The 19891-nt window shown below is 41.2% G+C and overlaps 1 protein-coding gene across 5 annotated transcripts in view; it reads left to right on the forward strand.

The window, feature by feature from the left end:
* The window catches only part of LOC135487452 (SH3 domain-containing kinase-binding protein 1-like), a 23655-nt gene extending 6785 nt beyond the window's left edge, over nt 1-16870 (forward strand). For 2 of the 5 annotated variants that reach the window (XM_064771105.1, XM_064771109.1), the window contains 12 exons: nt 1-15; nt 131-260; nt 573-688; nt 971-1016; nt 6032-6055; nt 7808-7834; nt 10614-10798; nt 11027-11144; nt 11284-11507; nt 11633-11825; nt 12286-12607; nt 12919-16870. The exon at nt 1-15 is cut by the window's left edge and continues 95 nt beyond it. In XM_064771105.1, coding sequence (XP_064627175.1) covers nt 1-15; nt 131-260; nt 573-688; nt 971-1016; nt 6032-6055; nt 7808-7834; nt 10614-10798; nt 11027-11144; nt 11284-11507; nt 11633-11825; nt 12286-12575 — 1368 coding nt within the window. In that variant the 3' untranslated portion in view covers nt 12576-12607; nt 12919-16870. The remainder of the gene's footprint in view (nt 16-130; nt 261-572; nt 689-970; nt 1017-6031; nt 6056-7807; nt 7835-10613; nt 10799-11026; nt 11145-11283; nt 11508-11632; nt 11826-12285; nt 12608-12918) is intronic. The other 3 variants (XM_064771107.1, XM_064771106.1, XM_064771108.1) reach the window with 3 other exon arrangements.
* Nucleotides 16871-19891: the final 3021 nt, after the last annotated feature.

Raw genomic sequence — 19891 nt, forward strand, 5'->3', positions numbered from 1 at the left:
GAGGTTATAAATGAGGTATGTGTGACAGTCACACCTTCTTGACACAGTGGCAGAGATTAAACTGTATCACACATGACAAAGTGAGAGGTGTGCCTATCGACACTATAATGATATTTGTTTCTTATTTCAGGAGGAGGAAGGTTGGTGGAAGGGCTCGTTGCGTGGCCAGCAGGGCCTGTTTCCATCTAACTTTGTGGAGATGATTGCTGCGCCTGGTGAGGCTGATGAAAATGAGAAGAACGAGAAGAAAGAACAAAATGGTTTGTATAATCTCAGCTCAGATGATGGATAAATTGACAGGCGTCTCGCTTTGTCTAGTTCTGCTTGACTCTGCTTGTTCTCCACAACCAGAGTGGCTAATGTGAAATTTGGGTCTCTACTGATTGGCACCTCTCGTTGTCGAGCTTCAACAAGAGAGTATTATTCAGGTAAAGATGCTGTTTGCTGCGACTGCATAGAATGTTTCCTGTTGGTCTCTTGATCGTTTTGTCATTGGTGGCAGAATAGCACATATCGCGTTGAATTGGGAAAATGCAAGCCGACATGTTTTGACATGGAGATTTTTATTGCAGATGATAAACCAGCGAATGAAGTGACAGAAATCAAAGGCAAGAAAGTCAAAGGTGTCGGTCTCGGCAACATATTCGGCAATGAAGAAATCAAACTGAGGTCGACTGTCAAGGACAAGGTATAGTAGACACTCTGGAGTGTCACATTTGGATGGGTGGGTGGTTGGAATAGACTTCGTGGTGGTCTATGGGACGTCTGACCTAATTATGGCGGCTTTTTGAAAGAGTGGGTATTTTCAATCTCTAGAGATGATTGTCACTGACTGAGGAGGAACGGGTGGTAAAGGGTCATTATATTGAGGAGGCAAAACTCCCTTTGACCCTAAATGGCAGAGTATCATTTCAACCTTTTTTCCCCTAGACTGTGAATCCAAATATTTCACTTAACTTTTATATTACAGACGTCCACACCGCACGACGAAACTCCACCACGGCCGATTAAACCTAGTAAGTCATTCAAAATGTCTCCTTGAAGGAACTTCCATCTGCTGTAATCGTGACAATATGTTAGTCCTACCAGGAGATGGACAATGCATTTGCCATTGTCTAACCATTTTGTACTGTCTCATTTGATACTAGATTACATGTGGTTTAAGGTTGTCTGGGATGTGGTTGTATTGACCTTCCAAATACCAGATGGTAGAGTAAGCTTTTGGTGATGACTCAGTTACATTTACAGCAGGTCGTAGTTCTTTAACTTGTCCTCAACCAGTCAGGCTTTATTCCTGATAAGAGCTTTGTTATGACTAAGTTTGCACAAACTAAATGCATGTTGGATGTGTCAGATGTAGCCTAAGGTATTGTCAGATGTCAGCTTGTCACTGCCATGGATGTGCGTAGCTTCTCACAGATTTATGTGGCCTGGAGAAGAACGGTCGAAACAGTTGGCATAAAGCACTGGATACTATCCACGCATTTTGCCTGATGTGACTACACTTTGTAGTGCATTTCTAAGTCCGTACGAACAGTTGTCTTATTGTATTGTGCTCAATAAACTGTTGTTTGTGTTCTGCAATGTACCAGCTCCGGCATTGGTTATGTTTCACTGCAATACAGAGAAATAAGCTTGTCGGTCAAAGTGAGTCAAAACTTTAAATCTCTGCATGCAACCTTGCTTAGCTTCCTTTTATTTCTTCTTCCACGCTCAGTGCTTCCTTCCCACGAGTCTCTGATATTTCCACTTCATCATCAGGACTCTGGTTTCCGTGCACCTCGCACAACCTTCAACTTGAGCTCCGAACGTTTGAGTGTCTGTCATGAACCTTCCCGACCTTTCTTATTCCCATTCCTCCCTCCCTCTCCCCTAACCACCTCTCCCCTTCCTGCCCACACTCCAACCTCACACCTCCTTTCTCCTGTCTACTCCTCTAGTCTCACCTTCTGCTGCTCTGGATCGAACAGAGGCTGCCATCGACCAAGCAAGTGAACGGGGAGAGGCCAGTCAAGATATCGCATCCGTTCTTGACTTTAAAAAAATCAGTGAGCAGATAATGAAGGTGAATGAGGAATTGTCAGCGCGTTTTAGAACTGGAGACGGTGTCTATTTTGCTGAACAGAATGATAGTATTGCTGACACAAGCAGTGTAGAGATTTTGGAGGAAACTTCTTCACAGAAATCATCTCAACCTTTCCGAGCATTTTTGAACAATTGGTGCACAAACACTAACCCTTTTGTTCCAAGTCATCAATTGGACTTTACCAAGAATGACTCTGACTCTGTCTCAGATGATGACGATGATGATGCTGAACTGTTGTCTGAGATTATTGTTCCTGTTGAAGGGATCGATTTGAATAATAATGATGACAGCTTGGGCTTCGAATTTGAACCTTGTACCCCTCCTGGCGGTGCCTCGCTCACGCAGGTCACTGATGTTACCCTGTCCCCTGGCCTGAGGGATGATACACTAGAGATCAGTTGTCTTTCCCTGGCCAAGGAGACGCCACCGCCTAAACTTACTTTCAAACGGCGGCGATCCCTGCACGACACACCCAATAAACGTCTTGCCAAAGATGTGAAACCGATCCCAGGTGAACCGGTAGATCAGGCAGAATCTTGTGGTGCGAGTAAGCCCAGTGTGGAAGTGTTAGATTCTGGCAGTGTGACCCCTGAAATTGTCCAGGGCGCAGGGGACACCTCCTCTGTAAGTGTCACGGATGAGTCTGGCAATAGTAGTTTCCAGTTGTCCTACTTTGAGTCGGAGTTGATGGGAGACATGGGCGATGTGTTGCGTACAATGGGCTTCACTGGTGAAGAATTGAAGGGGAAATTTGGCATTGGTGAAGAGGAACGGGCATCTGATGGATTGGTCACACCAGAATGTAGCCAAAATAATGCAGCAGGTAACGTTAGTGTTGCAGAGAATGATAGTGATAAGTCTATTGACTCGAGCTTGGAGAGAGGTAAAGTCAGTCTAGCTAGTTGTGTTGGGTTTCATTCATTTGATCCAGTTTCCATCCCAGATAGTGTCAATGTGACAAAGAAGCGTCTGTCCAGGTTGTCCTACACGTCCCAAGAGAAGGAAACTTCGATGTGTCAGGAATTCGATGAGGATGGAAACAAGCACGTTAGATTCTCGACGTCACCAGTGTCTCCTGTTGAAGATGCAAAAGTATTTGCTGATGTACCGTGTGAGCTAGATCTTGATGAAGAACCATCTCTACTGATGACGCTGTACTATGGTACGGTTGTAGATTCGGCGGAGATTGTTGATGAACAGGAAACCCCAGGTCGAGATAATCTTACTGAGACATCCAAACCCTCTAGCCAACAACTGGTTCAAAAGAAAAGCCCAGAAGTTGAGACATATTTAGAGCATTTGAGACTTGGTGGAAAGCAGGAAACTCCACGTCGAGCTGAGCCCATTGAGGCATCCAAACTCCCAAGCCCAGAAGTTGAAACATATTTAGAGCATTTGAAACGTCGTGGAAAGCTTCCTCGAAGTATTGGCAGCATGACAAACCGGTACCAACTCCACAGAGCGTCAGATTCATATGGTACCTTGCTGGCCGATTGGAAGATCTCTGGCTCTCCCATGAGAGATAATTTCTGGACAAGCTGTTCTTCTTCTACCATTTGGAGACTGCAAGAAGAGCACCAGCCTTCCCCTCAGCGTTCTCAACTCAACTTGCCAGGACTTGGACCTGTTGGAAAGAATAGACCTGTAGCTAGTGTCAAACCTTTTGACTCTTCAATGAATTCATCACCAGTGGAAAATTCAGCCAGACGTTTTGAGATCTCCCCCAACTCCAAGAGGTCTGGATGCTGTATAGTCATCGTTGTGACAGATCCCGATGGTATTGATGCTGTGATGGATGTAATTAAGATACCCGAGTATTTGCGTCATACTGGGTCTGGGCCAGAACTTGGTGGTAGCTTGGCTGCGATGAATTTGGCTGATTGTAGGCTGGAGGGAGAAGTAGTTGGTGTGGAAATGGTAGATGTTGGATTGATGGCAAGAGATGAGCGAGATTTCTTCAATGAATCGTTCATAGAGAGCTCAAATGAAAGCCTTGTGGATGGTAAAAGTCCAGAAAAAAAACCCCTGCCTAAGGTTAAGAGGAAGAAGTCCATCTTGGCACGAGTAACTGCCTTCTTCAGGAGTTTGGGAAAACCTAAAATGAGGCAACGACCATTGATGAAAATACATTCTCGAAGTAAGAAGTTGTCAAAATATAGGACAGCGATTGAGGAGGTGAAAGGATCGCCGAAACATGGCAGTGCATTTTTGTCTGAGTCACCCTGTAGACCACCAAATTCTTTTCAGTCCTTGTCGGATGGGGAAATAGATTACACGATGGTGTCAGCCGACAGTGGCTCCCTCTCTGATGGTGATATTGAAGCAGTCATGAAGCGGCCATTCTGCTTGCTCCCCTGTGATGAAGATGAAGAGGACGTGTCACTAGTGAGGACTCTCCACCGTGGTCCAGTTTATGGTTCTGGGGAAAACTTCGATGGGCAGGAGTTTGTAGACTTGAACAAGTCTGTCCAAACGTCCACTCCACTGAAGAGTAAATTCAAGAGCCAAGAGTCTGAGCTGACTGAGGTTTGTCAGAACAATAATGCCACCGCCACGTTTGTGGGAACTGAGCCGAAGTACTTCGAGGATGATCGTAAGTGCCAGTGCTCACGTAAGGTCAAAATTGTCCTTGACTATAGTGCCAAGTTAAAAAATGCTGGATTGAACCCTCCGCAGTTACCAGTGTCAAAGGAAGATTTAGAAGCTTCCATCCACAACATGAGTGCTGATGAATTGGCTCTTCTGGCTTCAAATGTTGTTGATGGGGTATTGGCACGTGTGCAGCGTGAGATGGAAAAACAACTAATTGACGATGTGGAGAGTTTTGATGATCTCGGAACCAGTCCTCTATTCTCCTCGGAGGATACCGTGTCCGAGGTGAGAACCAATGTTTCGGAGTCTGCTAGTTCTGATCAACATCTTAAAGACCTTCTGGAGACTACGTGTGACTCGGAACACGCTGAGCCTTTCTACTCCATTGCCTATGTCAGTCCCCGAGGCATCTCCTACAGGTTCAACTGTTGAGTTCAAGGCATTAATGTACCTGATCGTGATCTACTGATCATGATCTACTGATCATTTGTACGTGCAGGTATTTACTTTGTCATATTTGCGATGTTTTGCATTTGATTTAAACGGCATTTGTACTTTTACCTTATTAAACTTTGGCTGTTATTTGATGACAGGTTTTACTGCATTTATAAATTTGTTGGACATTTGTAACTGTAATAATTATGCTAATACATGTACTAGTTCCATTTCTTGAATAATGAGAACGTCAACTCATTGTGTAGTCATCAGTCAATCATTCATGGTGCTACATATTTTCTGACGGGTCTAGTTTTTGATATCAATTCTGAATTCAGATATTTTCAATATGATATTCATGCATGCCCAAGAAACTTTGTCCTGGTCTTTCTGGCATTGTTGTGTTATTTGAACAGAAAGTCTATGTGAATATGTTGTAATTTTATTGTTATTTGCCTTCTGGTTGAAAAATGTTTTCGTTTGAAATGTTTTGAATACAAATGTGATGCCCTACAAAATCCGTCCAGAACTATGTAGATTATTGTTGTGAAGATTGTTATGGTTGTACTACATTTGTACAGTTCATGAAGTTCTTAAAAAATGTTCATGTTAGAATAAGTTCATGTTGCAATTGTAATGGTTTTGTTAAAATAAATTTTGATAAAATAAGTTTCCTTTTGATGTGTTCATCTTGTTACTCCGCTTTTAGAGTGTTAAAAAAATATCTCCATCAGCATCCCGCGTGGAGGCTGCTTTCTATGGCTACATCTGACATCCATGAGTATGTGTGTGATACTTTTTCTCAATTTCATTTGTTGCCAACACCTACATTTGGTTAGGGCATGCTAAGAAACTAACTTATTATTGATTCCGCTCCTCCCCCAAACCTCCAAGTGCTACCTAAATTTTTAATTCCAGGAGTTAGTGTTAGGATTCAAAAAGGTAATAGGATATTTCTTTTATAGATGTGTCAAATAATATTTAGACAAGAGTTGGGTGGAAGTCTATTGCATGATGCCCCTGCATTCTCTTTGTCTCTGAGAAGCTGAACATCTGTCGTGGATCAGTTTCACCCCACTATTTCACAAGCACGTGACCCTAACCATTCTCTAGTTCAGCTTTTTTTCTTGCCAAACTTAACAATGTCGTCAGTAGAATACATGTCACATGATTGCATTTTGAGCTACATGTATGTTGGATTGCGCAATCCTTCTGATTGTCCACCTATCTGTCTCGGCTTGCTTGAGTCTGTAGATCCCCAAGCTGGCTTCAGTTTAACACTACCAACTACAATTGTTGAATTCCAGTCCGTCGGGAACGAAAGACCAGTGCACCAGGTCTCACTCCACCTTCACCTGGATTAAAGCCTTCCCTGATCGTTTCTTTCACTATAACATTTGGATGATTATACCCACTTCTACTCATATAACATTTGGATGATTATACCCAACTCTACTCATATAACATTTGGATGATTATACCCAACTCTACTCATATAACATTTGGATGATTATACCCAACTCTACTCATATAACATTTGGATGATTATACCCAACTCTACTCATATAACATTTGGATGATTATACCCAACTCTACTCATATAACATTTGGATGATTATACCCAACTCTACTCATATAACATTTGGATGATTATACCCACCTCTACTCATATAACATTTGGATGATTATACCGACTTCTACGCATATAACATTTGGATGATTATACCCACCTCTACTCATATAACATTTGGATGATTATACCCACTTCTACTCATATAACATTTGGATGACCGTACCCAATGCCACTCCTAATAAACTATCACATAATGAAAATAATTTTCAGCATTTGAATTGTGCTTGTACTCGATTCACATTTGATTCGACCGACACTGAACCATACCCTAGCATTTGGCCTGTACATTCCTGTTCAAGCTTGACTCTTTGGGCAGTGTACAGTCCTCAACATTCAACATGGGGAAAGGCTGATAAGATTGGGTTGCTTTCCACCCCAAGGCCATACTTCTTGGTTAGCTATTCTGAGGTGCTAGGTGAATAAATAAAATGACATCATCTTGTGTCTTATATTAAGAATGACATCATCACATCAGCAAACGTGAACTTGATTTATAACATAGCATAGTTATAAAACTTCATGTCAAATCAAGTGTTTTATGTACGAAGGTTGTATACTTTGTAGTGTAGGTGATTACTTTCTTAATCGGCAAGATGTTGTTTTTCACCTGTTTGTAATCCTTGATTTGTTTTTTTTCTTTAAAGAATTTCTGATAAATGAATGTGTACCGTATATAGACTATCACGATATTTGAGACAAAAGTCATGTGCACAATTTTTACCTGTCACTGCATGCTTATCTAGACCTCTGGTTATTTTAGGCAAATTCTATGAACATGATGAAGTAGGCGGTTAATGCACTCATACTTAGCCACTGGATTTGTGATGGGATTGTGTGTTGTTTCTGCACCCTAATACCACATGGGCTAACTAAATACTCACTTTACAAAATGTCAATGACAATAGGGGTTCATATCAATCTTTGCAACAACCATATTATTCCATAAATCAGGAGGATGTCATTGATGAGTATTTTCCCAGTGTGTAGGCAGTAGTCTCCCCATGAATATCTCCCCATGTCTTGTTTGTGAATCAAGTTTCCCATCCTTACTCTTATTCCAGCTGGCAGCATTAAGAAAGCCTCAAAAGGTAACAGCAAGTCGTCATATAATGCTACTACATGTAATTCTTTTCCATTATCATAATTTTCTTGCTAAATTGTGGTCTGTACAAATCCTGATGCCAACCTGGCCTCTGTAAAATAGGCGAAAGGTTGTCCTCCTTTTCATTACCAGTGATGTTTCGAAGCCTTGTTCTTGGGTTAACGAAATGATCTCCTAGTAATTTGATGGCATGATCAGCATACATGTCCACTGGTGACCAGCTTTTGTACAGTCATTAAAGTGACACGATAGGCAGGGACTAAGTAAGGGGTCAAATTTGTAGTCTTCAGGTGACTCGTTTGTATAGTCAGAGGACTGGGTTGTATTTGATATGTCAATGATTACATTCCTCAAACATACATAAATCGTTTCTATATACAGTAGAACCTCTCTATTGTGGACACCCTCGGGACTGAAAAGTACTGTGCTTAATAGAGAGGTGTCCAGATAAGAGAGGTCAAAATTGAATAGAAACCACCAATTTGGGACCAAACGAGTGTCCTCAATAGAGAGGTTGTCCTTAATAGAGAGGTGTTCGCTAAGAGAGGTTCCACTGTACCTTGCACTTTTGATGGCTTAAACCATCATGTTGCATAAAAGAAGAAAGAAGATACTGCCATAGAGGAGAGTCCTCTATCAATGAATTTGTGTAACTCATTATTGTGACATACCTGACTCCTGCCTACAGTCGTCCCTTTACTACAGTCTCCCTTTAAGACCTTGTTTTATAGCATAACTTGCGCATGTGTTTCGGTATTGTACTCTCAGATAATCCATATTTTGTTAAGGTGGTGGAGGATGCTTTCATAATATCTTTACCTAGAGAAAGAATATACTCCATAAAAAGCTTTTGGAAAGTGGGTGTGGTTGTGCCCAGAACTCCTGGTAAGAGAGCCACAGTGTGTGGGTTTGAATTTCGAAAGGATCACTGCTGTCTCATCACTGTCCTCGAGCAAGACACCTGACCCTACATAGTAAAATAACCTACAGGTACTTTCCACGTTTTGTACCATTGTACCCATGTATTTCAGCTGAGCCCCTGGGCCTTGGGGCCTCTTGTTCCTCTCCACCAGGGCCAGGAGTAAACTATGGACCTATCTTGCCCTGGAGATAAACAGGCAGTAGACCAGATTCCCACTCAGTAGGAGTGATACTCTTAGTTTGCTAATGCTCTGGTAACAGGGGTAAGCTTTGGCCTGATCGTCTATTTTCAAGCTTTCGCTAAAGCCTAGGAGACTTTAAAAAAACCTTTATGTGTTTATTCTATCTCGACACCACCACTCCACTCCAGTCTGATCAAGATCAATATTCCTGTTCTTGGCAACAGCCTGTGCTTTGTTAAAGATTGTCGCCTGGGGAATGTTGTCCTGGCCACATCTGGCATGTCAAATAAAATCATACTTGGTGTAGAAATGATATAGGGAGTGGTTGGTTTAGTTTGTGTGAGTAATTTTCTCAGGTGGACATTATATGTTCAACTTCCTGGTAAAAAATGCTGAAGCCAAGTCCCAAGATTCCAAAGAGATCATGGCTTGGTAAGTGTTCAACTTTGTTCGGGTTATTGTGGTTTTTGATATTGGTTGAAAAAAGCCTAAAAAATGTATCAAAATGTTTTCCACCGCCTGACTGAATGTAGGTTATCTTTGATATTTTATAATAAATGCACGAACATTGCTTATTGTTTGATTGAAATCTTGTGATCGGGGAGCAGGATGTGAGAATCAATTTTTAAAGGTGGAATTCGCTGTGTAGGGAATCATTCAAAATTCTGAATACAGGGCTTGAGTGTAAAGTGGGTTTGAATGCGGGTGAAAAAGATATGCAATTCAGCAAGTGGGGTCAGTGTGGTAAAATTTAGCTGATGGTGCGATGTGCCTCTAGTTGGAACCCCAAACCTGCTCAATCCCATTGTAAGAAACTGTGTGTATGGAAATGTTGAACCTCGAGTGGATTAAGGGGGTTTTTGCATCTGGACTCTAATCATAATAATGTACAGTGGAACCCACTCAGCAGACACCTCTCCATTAAGGACACTAGTTTTGGTCCCAAATCGGTTGTTTCCATTCATTTTGACCTCTCTATTAAGGACAGCATTGGTGAGGGTGTCCTTAATAGAGAGGTTCTACTGTATAAGCATACGCATGATCTGGTGTCACCCTTGTTCCTTTATTCGATTCCCTTCGCCTGGAAGTCTCGGATAAAGCGGGCCACAATTCGGACCAACGACTGCAGGATCTGATTCATCTGGGAGAAGTGGAATGTAGAATTGCAATGTTATAATTTGAAAACATTCCCTTTCACGTTTAGTATTACCTTTATTTTACTCTTTGGAGCATTCCTTTTACTCTTATAATTTAATTCATTGTTAACTCTGCTAAGCATGTTTTGTGAGTTGTTTAGGACTTTCGAAGGGAGGAATGTTGTGTGGAATGAGATTTTGTGCTCAGGAAGGTAAACATTTGGAGGAGGTGGGATCTTGTATCTAAAAGCAACAGAATTTTGATCGAAACCATTGAAGCATGGTCCTTCTAATCTAGAGGGACAACATGTGTTTTAGATTTAATACCTGGCCAGGAGGATAATACCCCTGCCTTCCACCATGCAAGGCCACTTGTAGTATCACACTTATGCTGATCTCTGATAATGATCACCAGTGTTGTTTCTGTAAGGTTTATCAGAGTGGAGATAATATGACTATGAGAATGGAAAGATGCTTCGATTTAGATTTCTTAATCTTATCCTACCAATGCTTCTGTATTTTGCAGTTCAGAAAGCCAAGGTCCTTTTTGGCTACCAAGCACTTAATGAAGATGAGTTAACACTCCAAGAAGGGGAGATCATCACTGTGCTAGATCGAGAGATCGAGGACAGTGGCTGGTGGCTTGGAGAGGTTCATGGGAAGCGGGGTGTATTCCCAGATAATTTCGTGGAGCTGCTGCCACTGGAAGAGGTTAGTAATGCGGTCTTGTCACATCTTTCCCTTACTGTTGTGACCCTTTGCCTAGAACTTGATATTTCAATCAGCCATGGCTCACTTCTCTTGGCATGCATCTCTGTGCCAACTTAAGAGAAAGCACATGTTTTCCTCTCTGTTTGCAACCACTGTCAATGCTTGTTGTTGCTACAGCATTTGATGCCTTGGTTCACAAAAATCAAAATTCAATCGGTCTTTTTGCAGACAAAGCCACGGAAGCCACCACCACCAACCCTGCCAGTGCCCTCGCCCACCTCTGGGGAAGCCAAGAAGATCAACAAAGCGCTCTCGTCTGAACCAACGTCAGGTAGTTTAAAGAAAGGTAAGGGCAGTAACTGTACAAGTCTCTTCACTGTGGTTGTGTGACTTTAAAGCAGTTCTCTGGTGTCCATGCCCTCAACTGTAAGCCCGGATATATTCGTGGTCATTTTATTTTGTTTTTCTTACGTTTTTTTCCACAGATGCTCATGACCGCCCGGGACCACCTTTGCCTGGCAAGAAGCCTGAGCTGCCCCCACCAATGAGGAAACCGAGTCAGCGTTCAGATCATGGGAAAGCTGTGAAGGTAGAGAATGACCTCGATGCCATAGAAAGTCATGAGAATCTGAAGAGTTTGACAGCGTCGCGTCCAAAAAATCCCAACAGACGGCCACCATCCATGGTGCTTCTTCATAGTAAAGAAAATGTAAGTATTGAACCACTTTTCTATTGAGTCCTTCTCAGTGGCTGACTGACGAAATTCCTGAATGAACATGTTATGTCTGACTTTCTTCTAGGCAACTCTTGTCAACTTATATTTTCTCTCTGAAGGGGGATACTGAATCTGAAGAACTCTCTTGGATGAAGGATAAGTCTGCTTCGCTGGGCAACGACTCTAAATCAAACATCGAGGTGGAAAATGCGAAAAATCGTGAGAGTGTCGTGAAGCGGGGTACGGCATTTCCATCGCACCCCAAGGCAGAGCCTCGGCCCAGCTCGGTGATCTCAAGTAGTGGAACATACGGTAAATACTAAAAAGTCCGCCTCATCTGCTGTACCTCTATGCTCACCAGTCTCACCAATCATTAAATCTAATTTGAGTGCAGGATTCTGCTCCAGCCCCTTTTTGCAATAATGTTGTTGATGACTTTTCAAAAATTAACCGTGGTGATGCTTATAATGTCACCCAGGTTCAAAATTGCAATGTTCAGGCTAGGTTTATTGAAGAATTTGCTAAGATATTTGTTAAAACTTGCGATAGCTGATATTGATTATCAGTTTTCACTAAAAGTCTCGGCAAAATCTATCGCTGCTTTTCTTCAATAAACCTTAGAACTAAATCAATTTGGAATTTACCTTAAACTTGGTCAGTTTTTTATAAGCTTGGGTGATGTAGGGTGTAGTAAAGTCGTCATGCCACAGAATAAGAATTGCAGTCACATCACGTCCAGACTTTGTATGTTTTACCAATGTTTCATCTCCAGAACGCCCATTGACGATCGTCAATGTACCGCCGTCATCAAACCAGCCGGACGTGGATGACCTTCGAAGGGAACTCCAACATTTGAAAGAGAACACTGTTAGCAAAGTGGCATATAGTGAATTACACACAGAGGTGAAATCAGTGCGAGAACAATTAGACAAAATGCGGCAAACATTTGATAAACGATTAAATGAATTAATGGACGAGTTGGACGAGGAGAAGAAGATACGGTTATCGACGCAGGTTGAGATGGAGAGGATTCGGAGGCTACATATGAGCGCTACCACATGATGTGTGGCGTCACAACCATTAACCATTCCATGGTGAGTTATGGCTACTTATGATAATGATTGAATATCGCATGTACTAGTGTTGGTCCAGCGTGTGCCGAGAGAGAAAGGTGTGATTCCACTTGAGTGGCTGAACATCAGAACCATTGCCCAGTCAATAGATAAAGTCAAAATTAATCCAGCGCCAGTGAAATATATGCACTTTCCTTCTTTAAATACTGCTCAAATGGAAACAATTGGTTTGTGTAAAGTGCCAAATTTTCAGGTTTTTATTTTAGCCGCTAACAAAATTTCTTTCAGTTTTTCCAATAAAAAAACTGATACAGACTTCCCTTACATTCCAGGCTTTCAACCTCATGCTGGTACATGATGTCAGAGACAGACAAAAAGGGATGTAGAATCTAGAAGCGTAGCAAGGGAACATTGTACAGTGAAAAAGGCCATGAAGAGAAAAAGGGACCAGCCTGGAATTGTCCATTTCAGTAACAAACCATATCTTTATTACACATCTGGCATATCTTTATGACACATCTTGCTTCAGTATTACGCCCTTTATGTTATCCCCAGTTGCAGAACATCTCTATTGGAGAAATGCCAGTTTATAATAGGCAGACGGGTAGGACTGAGGCTAATCATTGGGGTCGCAATATGGGCCACTGGATTCCATTTGCTGCCTATTTGAAGTCAAATGTACAAATCAAGGATACAAAATGAGGAATTTTCATTATAGAATAAAATAGGAATTCTCGCTCAGGATTTTTCAGATTTTTAAACATTTTCGTGATTGGTCAGTTTTTGTCTGGCTATTGTCTCGCTATTCATGTACAATTTTCTTGAGCAAATTTATCATTTATACCGGATTAGCAGATATTTGTATGTATGTGTAGCTACTACCTGGTAAGGACAATGTAACTCTGTGATATATGTCTTTGTTTATTACACTTAAAACCCACAAATGACATAATCTTAGTGGTAATCACCCAATAATATTTTTTGCCATTCCAGCGATTTCCTGGTGTAAATAAATTCTTTGAACCAACTACTTGATGAATTGGCCATAATTGTCATTTGCATCGATATGTACATGCACTTGATTTATGATTTGCCTTTTGTAAACTTGGTCAAACATGTACCTCGACCAATGTGAGCTTTCCATCTGTTTGTACCATATCACAATTTCATATTCTTTCAAAACCATTTTTGTGTATTTTTTCATAACATGAAGCGTTCAGTTCTCCAAGTAAGCTGTTTCGCACAGTACCATATTCATTTTTCAATACCAAATAAACCTATAAGCCCAATCATAAAAAGCATTTGCCATGAACTGGTTCTTTTTGTAAGCATTGTTGCATTGGGATCAATCCCGAATAGCTGATTATGGTCATATGTGACAGTAACATATGACACAGTATTAGTCAATTAATGGATTTCAAGGATCTGCCAAGGCTGGTCAAAACAACTGCTCTTTCTATGTCACTTTTGACCTCAAAACAGTCCATTTGATACATTGGATTTGTGAAGTTCATTTGGCTGCTATTAAACTGTAAGATAAAATATTGTAAGAAAAAATGTGTTGTAAGAAAAAATTGTAGTGTGTGATGATGAAGAATGTAGAAGAGTTCTTGTAAATTTAGTTAGAATTATGATTACAGTGGAACCTCTCTATAAAGGACACCCTCAAGACTGACAAGTGCTGTCCTTAATAGAGAGGTGTCCTGATTAGAGAGGTCAAATTGAATAGAAACAACCAATTTGGGAACAAACCTAGTGTCCTTAATTGAGAGGTTTTCCTTAATAGAGAGGTGTCCGCTAAGAGAGGTTCTGTACTTAGAAAATACATTTATGTATAATCAAGTAAGCCTGCTAATGCATATGTTCAGGTTTTCCTAATGCTGATTCTTATCAGAAGATCCTGCCAAGTCTTAGGTATTAGGTTGGCCAAGTGTGCTGATGGGCATTTAGTTCTCATCAAATGAAACCATCCATGCTGTGCTCTGCGTGCAGTATTCAAACTGAAAACACAAATGATACCATCCAACAATAAAAAAATGCGGGTACTGCTTTAGTGAGTCACACTTTTATTTGTGGGCAACGATTTTCTTACTGAATATCTCTTCTTTAACGTTTGAAGTACTGATATCGCAACATGAATCCTATTAGCACTGTTGATACCTCATAACATCATTTCCAATGAAATATATAAGATGTATCATATCATAACACGCACAGGTCGCGCTGAATTGACGATAACAGGACCGCCATGTTGTTACTTTGTCAAATTTGTCACCTTCACTCTCGATTTCCAACGCCCTCTTCAAAAGAGAAGCATTGATTTGGTGGTTCAGATCAATTCGTGTTGCTGACTTCCGTCACAAAATGTGCTATTAAAGATTGTTGGATAATGACATTTTTCCAAAAACTATCTTTGGTAAGGGAATCGCACTCTTATCCTGAAGGTTTATGCTTATAATGTCGAGAGTTCATGTTAAAAACCATGATACACTTGTTGACTTTTCACTTGTTATGTCATGAATATCGTATGTAAGTGTTTATGTTTTGACCAGGTATACAGTTCTAGTTTATAATGGCACACCAGTTTTCCAGTTTGCAAAGATTGAAAATTTAGAAAGAAATTTCGAATTCAAAATGATTAAACTGATGTCCAATATGCAGCAGGCTGACCACCACCCTGTTGTATGGGTGATGTTATGCCTTTAGAATTCTTAAAGTGTTAGAACAGAATGTAGATATTAATTATTGCATGTTAAATTCTAGGTAGATTTTATTAATGTATTGTAGAGCATCAAAACCAAGATTTCACATTGATTGATGTGTTAATTTGGCCTGAAGTGAGTCTGGGGAACGTTATACTGTTTGCAGCGTTAGCTATCTGGAGTTGACCTTCAGGTTTAGACCCTATCTAAGCAGCTGGGCAAGAAACAATGCCCTACTTAAAACCTTGACATTTTCGCGATGCTAACAGTTGGCAAATTTGCTCGTTGTCATAAGCGGTAGACGAAATAGCATGTTAGCTGTCAAAGTTTGATGGTTGTGTATGATGGGTGAAATTTTCTGGCTTTTTATTAAGTTTGTGTCTGACTGTGCATATGCGAAAATGAAACTCACAGAAATTTCAAAACTTGTAATATATACCGTAGAGTGTTTCAAACCATAAAATTTTGCTTCAACTTCAGGGAATTGACATTTTCAGCTTCTCCTGATGTGTCTTTGTGTCACGTCTTAGTCCTGTGACTGGACCAGGCTTTTGGTACCATATGGATGTTCGAATTTGTCCAACACAACTTTCTCAATTAACAGTCTTGATAATTGTTTGAACAAGACATAATATCTATGCTAAAGGAATGTGGAGTTGGTGAATTCATTTATACATGTAATTTGCCATTTTTAAGGTCTTCCAAGATACGCGTTGACCTGTCGATACGTGTTGACCTGTCGATATGTGTTGACCTGTCGATATGTGTTGACCTGTTGGTACGTGTTGACCTGTTGGTACGTGTTGACCTGTTAGTACGTGTGGACCTGTTGGTACGTGTTGACCTGTCGGTACGAGTTGACCTGTTGGTATGTGTTGACCTGTCGGTACGTGTTGACCTGTTGGTATGTGTTGACCTGTTGATACGTGTTGACCTGTTGATACGTGTTGACCTGTTGATACGTGTTGACCTGTTGATGTGTGTTGACCTGTCGGTACGTGTTGACCTGTCGGTACGTGTTGACCTGTTGATACGTGTTTACCTGTTGATACGTGTTTACCTGTTGATACGTGTTTACCTGTTGATACGTGTTGACCTGTTGATACGTGTTGACCTGTTGATACGTGTTGACCTGTTGATACGTGTTTACCTGTTGATACGTGTTGACCTGTTGTCGTGTGATTCAAAGTAGACCCTGCACTTTTGAGCAGGAAATGTTATTGTAGATATTCATCCAAGCTTCTCATCGTGAACTGATTATAACTAAAATTCAGCCTCTGACTACTTATGTTAAGGGCTATTATATTTGTTAATCAACTTCACAGACCCTTTAGCAGACTCTCAAGTGCTATTCAAGCATGAGTTTGCTAAGCTATCAGTGTTGCTCCGTTTTATCGACATTCTCATTGAAGAGAACTGTGTTGAAACTCTTGATATTAGGGTTAATTTGGAGGAGTTTGGGTATAAATGTAAATATCAGTATGTTTGGAATTCATACTTATTGTCATGTGGACGTCTATTGTTATCATAATAACTCTTTGTACTGTTTATGAATAAATTAAGAAGACTATTGATAATGAAATTATTGTTGATTTGATTTCTGACTCAGTCATTGCCAAACTGCCCATCATGTCCCTCTCATTCCCTTGATAAGAATATACAACACTTCCCGAATAGACTGCAAATTAGCGCTGGTAGCCTACTGCATGCCATTAGTGATATTTTTCAGGTTTGGCATCTATCACAGGCCTCTGTGACAGCTAGCGTAGCTTTTATAGCCCGGGCTAATAGGTTATGATGAAGAAAACAAAACATACCTTCATTAAGTAAAACAATAAATAAAAAGAAATTGAAGTATCCAATACTTACTGTAATTGTATCTTAGGAATCGGTGATAAAATATCAACATGGCCACAATACACATTGCCAAACATTTAGCCCGATTGATGTCGAAAAGGAGCTTGCTTGCTTCCCACGAAGGCATTTCAATCTCTTCGACGACTTGATAATAAGCCTAATGTGAATCGATGCCTATAGGCCTTTATATATCGTTTACTCAACACTTCGTTTTGATCGAACGGATACGGGAATGGTGGTTGGTACCCTCATCTTAGTGTTACAATAAATTATATATACGCATATGTAGTAAATTACTGTCCTTTCGTTAATGAAACTGCAGATTTGACCAAGTCTGGTCAAAATATGAAGATATACTGATAGGCCCCGATCGATGAAAATCATACTTCAATATATCAAATCCGACCAGTTTTTCACCCTAAGAGCCCAAATCGATGCGGATAAAATATTTACGAATCTACTTTAGGAAGTATTACGTAACACTTTGGGAAATTGCACAAAATGTTAGTCCTATACGGGTCCGCTGCAATTAATATATGTACTATAGTAGGCTAATCATGGTAAAGCAAAATAGCTACATGTCGACAATGTCTGATCAGTAATCAACTTCATTGACCCCAGTGTCATCCCTACTCGTAAGAAATGAGGCCGGTTCTGATACAGCTATTAATGTTGATGATCATGATGATGGCGATGATCATGATGATGATCTGCTTGGAAAGAAATAATAGGCAAAGAAGTTACTACGCGGGTAAAAAAATTGGCGCCATAAAATACAGGGCTACACGTGGACGTCACAACACTACAAGCAGCGTGACGACATGGGCCGTTCTTACGTCATTGTCCCACAGGAGAAGCAACCTAAACACACGGAGCAAGTACTACAATTGCCATCGATTTTCACCCTTCACAATTACCTTTTCAAGTAAAAAGGAAGGCAAGTATAGGCTCTATATTCTGTCGATACCAATTACGGTCGCCATCCTCATGGGTCCAAATATAAGATTAAACTTGAGAAAAATTCAACTTCACGGAAAAAATCGGCCCAGTAGTTTTTGCACTGGCATGTAGCCCAAAACAAGAAAAGGACAGTGACATAGGCTAATACTTATGAAGCCGGCATTCACTTTAGTCCCAGCCCAAGGCAAAGATGGCCATCACCATCGGACGCAGAAGGTAGTTTGCCTTAAAATATATACCCTGCTTGTCGTGGTTTTCTGTGCTATTTTTTTCTCGGTAAGTCACCTTGCAGCTATAAGTCCACTCACTATTCAGCATTTGTGAAGGCAGGCCTATCTCCTTTTCACAGGAACTCCATGCATGTATGATGAATTCATCTGGTGAAGGGATCGGCAACTGTTCACCGAAGGAGGGAGAGGAGAGGAGAGATCGATGGTTCAGCTTCTTGGTGGATCCTGCAGTTGTGATGACGGAGAAAAAGGTAACCCATGCAAACCACAGTAATGTGATGTCTTGTCGTTTTATCGTTTTACCGTTTTACCGTTTTATCGTTTTATCGTTTTACCGTTTTACCGTTTTATCGTTTTATCGTTGTAACGTTCAGAACTCGAGTTTCCAGTTGACAGCAAGAAAAGAGACGGAGAGGGGGGGGGGGGCAAAGACTTGAGAAAGACTTGAGAAATCCCAAAACGTCTGTTGCTCTCCAGCCACTCAAGTTCAGAACTCGAGTTTCCAGTTGACAGCAAGAAAAGAGACGGAGAGGGGGGGGGGGGGCAAAGACTTGAGAAAGACTTGAGAAATCCCAAAACGTCTGTTGCTCTCCAGCCACTCAAGTTCAGAACTCGAGTTTCCAGTTGACAGCAAGAAAAGAGACGGAGAGGGGGGGGGGGCAAAGACTTGAGAAAGACTTGAGAAATCCCAAAACGTCTGTTGCTCTCCAGCCACTCAAGTTCAGAACTCGAGTTTCCAGTTGACAGCAAGAAAAGAGACGGAGAGGGGGGGGGGGGCAAAGACTTGAGAAAGACTTGAGAAATCCCAAAACGTCTGTTGCTCTCCAGCCACTCAAGTTCAGAACTCGAGTTTCCAGTTGACAGCAAGAAAAGAGACGGAGAGGGGGGGGCAAAGACTTGAGAAAGACTTGAGAAATCCCAAAACGTCTGTTGCTCTCCAGCCACTCAAGTTCAGAACTCGAGTTTCCAGTTGACAGCAAGAAAAGAGACGGAGAGGGGGGGGGGGGCAAAGACTTGATCTGAGTCATGTAAGCGACTGGCTAAAGTTTGACCGCTACATCTAGCGACTAACCAAGTAAAGGAAGCTTTTCAAGTTGTTGACATGAAAGGACATATCAATATTTTCCAATATTTTCATCCCACCCTCTACCCAATGACACTGATGTACATATTTTGAAAATGTAATTTCTTTCTCATTAGCTCACCTCTTAGCAGAGGTGAGCTTATCCCATACCGTGGCGTCCGTCGTCCGTCGTCGTCGTCGTCGTCGTCGTCGTCGTCGTCGTCGTCGTCGTCGTCGTCGTCGTCGTCGTCCGTCGTCCGTTAGCAGGGCACGTTTCGTAACTGTTAGAGCTATTGAGTTGAAACTTGGTACACATGTACCCTTATGTAATGACACCTGGGAGACTAAGTTTCGGTCCGATTCGTTTCATGGTTTGGCCACCAGGGGGCCAAACGTTAAAAGTGAAAATATGCAATATCTCCCTTAATAGTAGTCGGGAAATTTTGAAAAAAATATGGTAGGTACTTCTAGCAAAGGTGCATCATATATCCTC

Source organism: Lineus longissimus, chromosome 5, assembly GCF_910592395.1.
Source record: "Lineus longissimus chromosome 5, tnLinLong1.2, whole genome shotgun sequence".
In the NCBI taxonomy this organism is placed as follows: domain Eukaryota; kingdom Metazoa; phylum Nemertea; class Pilidiophora; order Heteronemertea; family Lineidae; genus Lineus; species Lineus longissimus.